Source organism: Apium graveolens, chromosome 11, assembly GCF_009905375.1.
Source record: "Apium graveolens cultivar Ventura chromosome 11, ASM990537v1, whole genome shotgun sequence".
Lineage (NCBI taxonomy): Eukaryota > Viridiplantae > Streptophyta > Magnoliopsida > Apiales > Apiaceae > Apium > Apium graveolens.
This window is the reverse complement of record NC_133657.1, coordinates 19,199,618-19,210,487: the sequence shown is the minus strand read 5'-3', so window position 1 is coordinate 19,210,487 and position 10,870 is coordinate 19,199,618. Positions and strand designations below refer to the sequence as shown.

General features: G+C 33.7%; 2 protein-coding genes across 5 annotated transcripts; one reads left to right on the top strand and one right to left on the bottom strand.

Annotated features, from left to right (window-relative positions):
• The first annotated feature begins 1,192 nt into the window (after positions 1-1,192).
• Positions 1,193-3,949, top strand: LOC141698667 (plant cysteine oxidase 4-like). 2 transcript variants are annotated; one of them, XM_074503439.1, is made up of 6 exons: positions 1,193-1,317; positions 1,657-1,842; positions 2,598-2,743; positions 2,834-2,981; positions 3,067-3,270; positions 3,501-3,949. In XM_074503439.1, the coding sequence occupies exons 2-6, from the start codon at positions 1,743-1,745 to the stop codon at positions 3,614-3,616; spliced, it is 714 nt and encodes a 237-aa protein (XP_074359540.1). In that variant the 5' UTR covers positions 1,193-1,317; positions 1,657-1,742; the 3' UTR covers positions 3,617-3,949. The 2 variants fall into 2 exon arrangements, with proteins under 2 accessions (XP_074359540.1, XP_074359541.1); XM_074503440.1 differs by lacking the exon at positions 1,193-1,317 and having other exon boundaries at positions 1,327-1,842; positions 3,070-3,270.
• Positions 3,950-4,179: 230 nt separating this feature from the next.
• LOC141697138 (uncharacterized) lies at positions 4,180-8,435 on the bottom strand. Of its 3 annotated transcripts, XR_012564598.1 has the most exons (5): positions 8,239-8,435; positions 5,361-7,252; positions 5,223-5,277; positions 5,085-5,114; positions 4,180-4,460 (listed from the first exon to the last, which is right to left on the bottom strand). XR_012564598.1 is itself a non-coding variant. In XM_074501376.1 (3 exons), exon 2 carries the CDS (start codon positions 7,216-7,218, stop codon positions 5,401-5,403), a length of 1,818 nt encoding a protein of 605 aa, XP_074357477.1. In that variant the 5' UTR covers positions 7,219-7,252; positions 8,239-8,435; the 3' UTR covers positions 4,819-5,277; positions 5,361-5,400. The 3 variants fall into 3 exon arrangements, 1 of the variants encoding a protein (XP_074357477.1); XR_012564597.1 differs by lacking the exon at positions 4,180-4,460 and having other exon boundaries at positions 4,819-5,114; XM_074501376.1 differs by lacking the exon at positions 4,180-4,460 and having other exon boundaries at positions 4,819-5,277.
• Between the last annotated feature and the right edge of the window lie 2,435 nt (positions 8,436-10,870).

Here is a 10,870-nt window from a genome sequence, read left to right as displayed (position 1 = left end):
GTAAAACTATTTCAAATTTTTATTTGGACTAAAATATTTGAGCTTATTATGAACTCAGCATCAAAATGTCACTTAATTTCTAAAAAATACTCAAAATTTGACCGTTTTTCACAAATGATGTCAGAGCTTTATCAAGCTAAAATGTATTTTTTTTACTTTCGAATTTAGTCAACGGGCTAGAAAATGATTGAGAATAAGTTGTTTCCACTGATATTTTTCGTACACTTTATTTTAAATTATTAGGGACTATATACTTTATTTCTAACAAAATCGACACAAACTAAATTTTTTTAAATTATATGCTATGTATTCTAAAATATTATTAGATAATGACCCGTGATAGCCCAACATGGGGTTATTTGTTCAAGAGATATTTTATTCCATATAAATATTAAGATAATTTATTTAGTTTAAAATGTCTAAATTTTCATTAGACTTACAATTTTTTTGAAAAAATTTATTTAAATGGATTCGAACTTAATCTATACACTAGATTACACATTTTCTACCACTAGACCAAACACTCACATGTGTTTTTAATCATGCAAATTATATGTGTGTATGAGTGTCGCATTAATTAAAATATAATGACAAACTTATCATTGTGCTTACTTTTAAAAATATAATTAATATTTAGGGCTTTCAAAATTGAGTATATACACTAATTTAGACATTTTCTTACCAATTGAAAATAACTCATTTGTGTTTTATATCACAAATTATAAGAGTGTGCATATCGCATGAATGAAGAAATTTTTGATAGTTTAATTATTCTGTTTTTATTAACATATATTTTAATATTGATCAAATTTGTATACTTATTAATTCAGATTGTAATAGGTCTCTTTATACATTTCTAAATTATTTAATTTACTGTAAAAATAAAACAATAATGAAAATTTACTATACATAAATAATTGCACTGAAAATTACGTTACTTGTGTTTTCAATCATACACATGGTATGTATGTGTGTGTGTCGGATGAATAAAATAATATTTGGTATTATTGTTATGATTTATTAATAATTTTTTATCATAATTTTAGTTTTACATATCTTAATTCGGATTATAATATATTATTTCACATTATAGTATGAATAAATTATATATAATATATAAATGGACTATATTTCAAAGTAGTGTTAAATAATAATAATAAACTATTACATATGAAAATCAGGGAAGGCAAGTGGACGCTGAATCTTTGCCTTTCTCGAACCCAAAGGCCAAAAATAGGCGCCAACCTTTCCTCTTTTACATCTCCACCTCTTTCCTCTTTTACTTCTCCACTTCTAAGTTCTAACCAAATCTCCCAGGTACTTCTCTTCCTTCTCGTCTCCTCATCATTCATCCAACATTTGTCCACATAAACTATATACCTGTATGTATGCGCATTTTGGTCATGAAAATCCTAACCCTTTTAATTTCATTAACCACTAAAAATAATCTGTTATCTTTAGTGATTAAGCTAAAAAGTTCTTTATTTTATTTTAAAGATTAATTATGTTAAAGATTCTTGTTATTGTGTTTATAATTTTATTGTTTTTTGCTGGACATTATGTGATTGTGAAAGCATTTACAAGGATTTTACTTGTGCCTAATACTTGGTTTAAATTATAAGATTTAGTTATTTGAACAACTTTATTCTGGATCAGTTGCACCAAATCTAGAAGGGTCTTCTTACAAGTAGAGGGCCCTTGTGATTGATTTGTATTCCTTGGGGCTTGGCATATCTTACACCATGCCAGCTATACAGAAGCTCTATAATGTCTGTAAAACATCTCTTTCTACCAATGGGCCACTATCAGAAGATGCTGTAAGCAAAGTTCGCGCAATGCTAGGTAGCAACACACATCTTGCCTCTCATTACTTGCATCTCATTTTTTCTAAAGTTATACTAAACATACTTATTTGTTGCAGAATTGAAATGCTTTTGTTTTGATCGTTAATGGTCTATAGTGAAGCTTAATGCCTCGCACTAGGAGTTGAGGATTAATTTTTAATGCTTAATGCTTGATAAAGTTGTTATTTTCCCCCGGATATATCATTTTTAGCTGTTCTAAAGAAATTAAATAATTAATTGACTGATCATATGTGCAATAGTTCAGAATGATCGACTAACAAGTCAATTATGTCTTCACTTTGGTTATTGGACTGATAGCTCTGCTGATTAGTTGCACGACTCAGATTATTAGAAGTCAATTATTGTAGCTCTGATGATTAGCTCTGATGTTTAGTTTACGATTCTCCTTGAAGGCCTGGTGATAAAACCTTGGTAGAGGTAATTGCCAACGAACTAATTCCCATCCCTCCTCTACCCCTTTGAAGTGATGAACCTAGACCTAGTCAAGTTCTTTTTTGGCACTTGTAACTGAAAATAAACTAAGCCAAACACCCCCAAAAGTTTGGATCTCGTTGATGAAGTTTTGTGTAAATTATTAGGATTGCAGGGAGAGTATAGTGGCTGACAGAGCTTTAGGCAGTCATGCAAGTCCCTCTGATTTCTATAATATTCATCCAATTTAAATTTAACCTGGTATCCAATTCTGTTTCCTACGATTTTGCATTACATCATTAAGGCTCAATATTTTTGCAGAAAAGATCAAGCCTTCCGATGTTGGGCTTGAACAGGAGGCACAATTGGTTCGAGGATTGAAAGGCTTACTGAATGAACCAAGCAGGTGGGATGGCTCACTGCAACCAATCCGATATATACATATATATGAGTGTGACAGCTTCAGTGTAAGTGTAGACTTATGACATACATATATGTGAGCATACTCAGGATACTTGAATATTGTCTGAGATGCACTCTCCTGAAACTAATGACAGCTGGGAATATTTTGCATGCCACCTTCCTCTGTCATCCCACTCCATAATCATCCTGGAATGACTGTGTTAAGCAAGCTATTATATGGTTCATTACATGTTAAATCATATGATTGGCTTGACTTGCCTGGAATTTCTGATCAATCACAAGGTGTGTTTTTGCACCTTATGATACTTCTAGAAGAACAATTTAGTTGACATTCTTTTTGCTAATAATGATGGTGTAATATTTATAGCAGAGAAACCTGCAAAGCTTGTCAAAGATTGTCAAATGATTGCACCTTGTGGAACAACAGTTCTTTATCCAACTGTTGGTAACATACATTGCTTCAAAGCGTTAAGTCCTTGCGCTATCTTTGACATTCAGTCTCCACCTTACTCATCGAATGATGGTCGGCATTGCACTTATTTTAGCCAGTCTCCAAGAGGGGATCTACCAGGTTATCAAACTTAATCTTTCTAATTGCTTGCCAACAATGGCCTAATTTGCCATTTGATTGTTCTATTAAATCATGAGATTTAAAAACCAAAAAAATGCTAACTAGGTATCATCTTAATTAGCCAAAAAAACCAAAGAATATAGTAAAAAAAATGCTCATATTTTATCCCAGTATAGAGTTAGAGATCTACTCATGATAATTATAATAACTCTCTTTTTCCCCTCATTTAGTTACTCTTGAAGCGGATGGAATAGTGGTCGAGGTGACTTGGTTGGAAGAGTTTCAACCTCCTGATGAGTTTGTGGCTCATAAAGTGCAGTACAAATGCCGTGCTATTAAACCATAATGATTGCTTTTATCATCTGATACATATGAAAGAACCAAAGGGAAGTATTTCTAGTAGTATTGGGGGTTCAGAATTTGAAATATATTTATTCTTTGCTGGAGATGTGGCTTACACATTAAAGTCATACATTTGTATACAATTTTGACAATGTGGCTCTGCAATAAGCAAAACAGTGACAATACAGAAGCAAGTAAAATAGTGAAGTGAATAGTATTTTAAAATGTAAAATGCTATGTCAGGATACTGCCATGACAGGAATATGCCAATTTTGGTGTTATAGTGATGACATTCACTTCCTGATCTCTAGTTGAGTACTCTATCTTTCCCATTGAATTCTATATATTATTTTTTAGCATGCTTTTCAATATTACTTTAAAGTATAACTCCACTATATAATTTTTTTATTTTTTTTCTAAATAAAAATTTTATATTTAAACTTTTATTCAAAAAATAAAAAATAAAAACTATTATAAAACTATATTTTATAGGACGGAGGTAATATTGTTCTTCAAAGGTAACTGCATTTGTAGGGAAAATGATGGTTCTTTAACCAGGAAATGATGGTAACTGTATTGTTCTGGGAGAGAAGGCAGCCTTTTCCAAGTTCAGAAAACTGAGTTGAGAAAAGACCTACCAACAGGAGGAGCCTTAATCATACGAAGAATGATATTAACAATTAATCAAGAGTTAAAAATGTGGAATTATAATCTCTTTAAAAAGCTCAACTGAGGAAAAAATAGTTGTCGCAAACTTTTTAAAATGTGGCTTTACAGCTCTGAAAAAAATGGGGCATCCATGCTGCTGTGCCTCACCAATCACCATCAACGTTGATATCATGACATGCCTGAAACCCGGACTTGTATTAATTGAAACCATATGCCCTCATCCTTACTAGAAAAAAGTTAGTCAATGAAAGAAATATAGACAGTTCGCCTAACTTACAAAAAAATGGTCTTTGGGCTTGCTTTTCTAACTTATGAACTATATTATTGTTTGTTGTTTACTTATTTGAAAACCAACAAAGTGTTATTGTCTCAATCTAATCTAAGCAATGTTAACATCACTAGGCCGTAGTCTTCCACTGTCCACTCCGTTATGTCTAAAGTTAAAAGTTGATTAGGCAGAAGCCAGTAGGTGTGTGTGCAGTGTGCTTGTTTCTTCTCACGGAGTTCTATTTGTTTGAATTAGTGAGAACCCTGAAATTTAGATTATAAAATGGATTCATCTCCAAAGAAACAATGACTAACATGTTTGATGCCAGCCATGATATCATTCTGAAACACATCCGGCATTTCATGCCAATATACCAAACAAAACATATCTATTATATCCCACCCATGGGTATCGGACATTATATCATTCTAATCTCCTTTATTACTTGAAGATACATGCTTCAGTTTCACCCTGACTATGGCAGGTTTTTATTATTTTATTTATTGTAACTACAATAGGCGGAATCAAATATTACCTTCACCAAAACCCGGAAAACCCAAAGCACCTGAAAATAAAACCAAAATATTTACCAGATTGAATATCTCTGGCAAATGGAATTTAGCCAAAAGAGATACGCAAAGCTAAATATGAAGTATGAACTGCCCCCTCCTACCTAGTGTCTGATGCCATCCTGCTTAGTGTTTGTCTGATACAAGCATTGATAGTTCCTAATGAGAGGGAAAATGGTATAAATGCAACAGAGTATTGAAGTTTTTATAATAATGAACATGTACATATAGTAATTATGTACCTCAGTAATCTGTAGATTTTTTTATTGCCTTCCAACCACCTCATGTCCTCAACATGGCTTGTGCCTTAGAAGCCTGGTTTTGAGGTGTACCTAAATTTGATTGCAAGGCTGGAGTCCTTGACGACTTGGAAGGCAATGTACGCCAAAGCCAAGAATCTGATGGAGATTTGGGTAGAGGTGGTGGAACAGGAAACTCTTGGCTTCCACTAGATTTTTTAATATCTTCTGCTTTAGGAGGATCAGAAGCTGCAAAAGTTTTTCCTAAGTTCTGTGTTGCTGCTTCTGCAGAATTACTTAAATCGTCGGATAGTTCTTTATTCTGCTCAAATGCCAAAACTTTATTTGATTTGTCAGCGACAGATTGTACACTGAGATCAGAAACTTTATAAGAGGTCTTCAAATTTGCTTCCTCATCTTCAACATTCTGATTCTTGGTCGCTTTATCTGAAGCATTTACTGAAACTGTTTCCATATTCTTCCATTTTAAAAGATCATTCCAAGCACCTTCCCCAGTCGTTATAAAATCATACGAATAGAGATCAGGTGATTCCACCTTATGTACAATGTCTACATGCAAAGTTTTCTCAATTACAGGGCTCCCCGTTTCTGGTTGCCCTTGGATTCTTCGGTCGGATGATAATTTTTCAAATGTGCCAACGTCTTCCCTAATTAAATGATAACCAGTTACTTCAGCATATTTTGCTTGCATGAGAGTAGAACGAAACTCTTTTGTCTCTGTAAAGGCGGGTTGAGGTAATTCATTATGGGTAGATGGCAGGCCTCTACCTTGCAAACGTCTATATAAAGATGATCCTTCCAGCTTTTTAGGATTAAATGGACAACTAAGTGGGTCCGATTGAACTTCATTCTCAGTTTCACAAGAAGAACCGGTAGAAGAAGAGCTAGCATGTGTCCTACTACCAGGAGACATGGGTACTCTTGTTCTCATGGACCTCACACCCGTCCCTGGTACTGGGTTCAATAAACAAAGAGAACTCTTCAATAAAAATCTAGGTAATACTCCACAAATTTTAGCTGGAAACTGTTCGTGTCCATCATAGTCGTCGTCACTTTCCTCATCCTTCTTGAGAGCATAGTGTGATATATCATTAAACCCATACCGAAGTGGAGACCTGTTTTCCACACTTGTGACCCTCAATTCCGTTCTTGGTTGCTCGCGTGCAGGAGGCTTCTTCTTTGGGACATATTTAGGGGTTTCTGAAACCATTGCCCTTGCTGCTGGCAAAAAGCGACCCATCATGAAATCCCGAGTTTGTGGATCTGTGGAGAAGGTTTCAGAGGTATTTACATTCAAAACATCTACTTCACTTACCCCACTTACGCTGCAATTTATGAAGGATGATTCAGCTCTTGATAGTGTATCAAGAGCATCCACATATGCTTCATCACCATCACCAGAAACAGAACTCTCTGCTTCCATAGTATCTTCAGAGCTTTCTAGTTCATTCAGAACTGAGACACTTAGTGATCCAGTCGGCACTTCTCCATGGCGTTTACTAAGACTAGGGTGCTCAGGATTTTTATCAGAGTCTTCTTTTGTGGTTCGCAAGATTCTCCCAGGAGGAAGTTTGGGGGCGATCAGAGGTCGTTCAACAGCAAGTTTTTGTGGTATGTTTTCATCCTTCGGTCTCCCTGGACTTCGCTCCCAAACAAAAGGAACAGTTCCTGCATTCCTTATTGGGCCTGATTTCAGTTCTGATTTATATGACGGAAGGGGCGGTATTTTAGGTTTGGAAAGGTCTGTTTTTCTTTTCTCACTCTTTTCTGATGACAATGTTGATGGAACACGCCTTACAGATAGAAGTGGTCGGAAAAAATTCAATTGCTTATCATCCATCAGATTCTTACAGTGAGACGGAGATAAGTGACTTCTGCAATTAGCAAAAACGAAACTGTAATCCTCGATTATTTACGAAAATGAAAAAAATATAAACAGTCGAAAAAGAACAAAAAAAAAAGAACCAAGTAGCAAATACTTTATGTCTCAGTGTACATACTGTCTTAATTGGACATCCAATTCCTTATTATATCCCCTATTACCATCTTAAACAAAATTCGCTATAAAGAAAAGAGAAAGCAGTATGTGTATATCAACCCATCACTGTTCCATAATTCTAGCGTTTCTGGATTGAAAGGGACCACAAAAATTACGTACTTTTTTTGAAATTATACATTTTGGAATATGGAATTGTGACTCAGTGCCAGATCAGGAGAATAAAAATATCCAACATGAAGTATGAGCTGGAGGCTATGAACAAACAGCTTTAGAAGGACTCAGGACACCACAGTCTTATAATGGTATCGACATGATAATACGAAATAGAAGAAGACTTTCTTCTAGCTAGAATTTGAGAAATTGTACTTAACTAAAGTGAAATGAACTCATAGAGTAACACTTTACAGTAATCATATCCCAATTGCCAATTAAAATTCACTTTGGTACTGCAATCAAACATATATACACTGACACACCCCTCCTAACTTTGCACAATTACAAGGTTACAACATAGTAAAACTAACAAATATTCAATACTTTGAATAACAAGTAAAATTAAATATGAAACCAGGTAATGAATTCATCTAGGAAAAACCCATAATAATTTAAAACAACCCCAAGTAAAATTCAACTAAACAATTCATTAATAAGTAATAACCCTTACATCACTCTAATTAAATATAAAGAAACATTATCTCTTGAATATAGAACAACAAATCAGCTGCATCAATAATTCAAATACATAGAAAACACAATATCAACAAGATGATTTATATGGGGAGAGAGGGAGGGAGAGGGACAGGGAGGGAGAGAGGGAGGGAGGGAGGGAGAGAGAGAGAGAGAGAGAGAGAGAGAGGGTACCTTATACTATGCTAATTTAATGATCTGTGTATAGCTGAAAAAGAATGAGTTTGTAAGAAGAGGAGCTGTAGCCCATAAAAGATAATCAAGTCAAGAAACAATAAAGAAGAAGAATAAAACGAAAGAGTAAGAAAAAACACTTCCACTAGGGGGGATATAAACAAGTGAAGAATGAACTAGTTTGTACGCTTGAGTTTAAGTATAATCCTTTACTTTGAGCACCAACTGGAAAATATAGTTTTTTTAATATTCTGGTAAAATAGTAAGATATGCAGTACATAGAAGTACAAATTTAGCCTATTTTTAAACAAAATTGACAAAAATAATCAATTTCTGAAAAGTTGGCCAACTTTAGCCGATGGGATACCCAACTGTCAGTGGAGTATCCACTTTGTACAAGATACCCAACTGGCAGTGGAGTATCCCATATATGAAATACCCAACTATCAGTGAAGTATCTTATACAAATTGGGATATCCAACTGACAGTGGAGTATTCAATCGGCCAAAATTGGCCACTTTTTTCAGAATGACTATTTTTGTTAATTTTTTTCAAAAATCGGCTATTTTTGTCATTTTTTCTACATATGATAGTATATGTGTGTATGAATGTATGATTATTTTAACTGGGGATTGCATGTGATGTCATTAGTTTATGCTGTGTCTGATAGTCAAAGGTTAAGCACACGTAATATAACATTCTTCCCGTGTGAAAGAGGCCTTGTTCTTGGTCTGCGTTAAGCTCCTCACTGAAATTTGCTTCTTGGTCCGCGTTAAGCTCCTCACTAAAATTTGCATTTTTACTTATTAAATTGCTACTATATGTATTCATCAGTTTTGTCATTTCATCGTTGGATGGAATTAAAATGTGATTATCACATTGTAAAGACTTTACGCATGACCTGCGAGTATTTGTTTTATACTAGTCGTTCGATCTAGAAGCAACAAAACCATTAATAATGATATTTGCTTGAAAGCACGTATGCACAAAACATTTATCGGGTCGGGTTCTAATTACGGTTGGGCTTTTCGGATTTTAATTTTGACCGGGTCGGACCAGATTGGACTTTTCGAAAATGTCAGAGCTCGTTCGGGCCATTGAGGCGGGCCTAACCGGGCTTTTTTCGGGCCGGATCGAATCGGGTCAAGCTTTTTTCTAATTTAAATCGGATCTAGTTTTATTAGAGATTTTGAAAACTACATATGTTAGCAATTAGATCATCTTAAAAATGTATTAGTTTACATGGAATATTTTATGAAAATATTATTTCGTTGAAAACATTTAAGTTCGGCAAAAAATAAACATGTTTATAGATCATTGTTATCCAAATATATATAGTGTATTTACTATTTCTTATTTCATTATTTATGCATTGAAGTATATAAATAATATTATTAATCACAAATATGTAAATATATACTCCCTCCGTCCTACTGGGATGTTTACATTACTATTCGACACACATTTCGAGTCTTCTATAAAGTATAGTTTCATAATATTTTTCCAAAAAAAACATTTGAATAAAAATTTAAACATAAAACTTTTATTCAAAAAAAAATTAAAAAACATATTATGAAACTATAGTTTAAACGAGCATTGAAAAGCATGCCCAAAAGTAACGTAAACAATCTAGGGGACGGAGGGAGTATGTGTTTAAAATATTATTTATATTTATTGTAAATGTGAATTTATAAATATATAAGAAAATATATTAGAATAATTATATTTTAACCGGGTTTTTTCGGGTTTTTAATCGGGCCGGGATGAAGCCCGGGATTTTAACCGGGTCGGGCCGGGTTTTGCCTAAAAATATAGGGTCTGTCGAGACCCTAAGCCCGGGCCGGGACCAGACCGAATTTGACCGAATTTTAACCAGATTGGGTTAGATCAAATTTTCAGGACCCGACTTTTTATGCAGACTGTGTCACCAATTGCTCGTCTATTACTGATATAAATATCTCTACTAGGGCTGTCAAACGGATAATTCAGATACAAATATGCCTATATCCGTATCCGCATCCGCAATCATCGGATTCGAATACGGATAATATCTGTTTTATATCGGATACGGATAATATCCGTTTTTTCTCGGATATGAATGCGGATATTTCGGACGAATATCGGATTTTTTGAATTTTTTTTGTTGCCCCTACCGTTTTAACGATGATTATAGAACATTTTCTACTATTAAATACACATAATATATTTATATATGTATAAAGTAAGTGTACAATTATATAAAATTTGTATAATCGTATTATTTAATACATTTACAAACACCATAAACTAAAAAAATAAATTTTAAATTATATATAATTTTATATTTATATAATTTAAATATCATATATGTATTTAATTTCGGATTCGAATATACCGAATTCGGATAAGGATAATATCCGTTTTTTTCGGATACGGATAATATCCGCTTTTTCTCAGATACGGATGCGGATTTTTCGGACGAATATCGGATTTTTCAAATTTTTGTGACAGCCCTAATCTCTCCCCACATCGGAAAGACAAACGAGTAGTTCGGTTTATAAATGATTCGACAATAATTTGAGTTTGGATAAATGAGTTGGCCGAAATTAATCAAATAAATTATTTGATATTAACTAAATTTGATGTTTTTGTT

Bases quoted from the DNA above. Each gene is read 5' to 3' on its own strand.
- LOC141698667 (XM_074503439.1), top strand. From the start codon at position 1,743: ATGCCAGCTATACAGAAGCTCTATAATGTCTGTAAAACATCTCTTTCT. The intron at 1,843-2,597 runs GTAGCAACACAC...ATATTTTTGCAG, and splicing joins CAAAGTTCGCGCAATGCTAG to AAAAGATCAAGCCTTCCGAT. The intron at 2,744-2,833 runs GTAAGTGTAGAC...AACTAATGACAG, and splicing joins ATGAGTGTGACAGCTTCAGT to CTGGGAATATTTTGCATGCC.
- LOC141697138 (XM_074501376.1), bottom strand. From the start codon at position 7,218: ATGGATGATAAGCAATTGAATTTTTTCCGACCACTTCTATCTGTAAGG.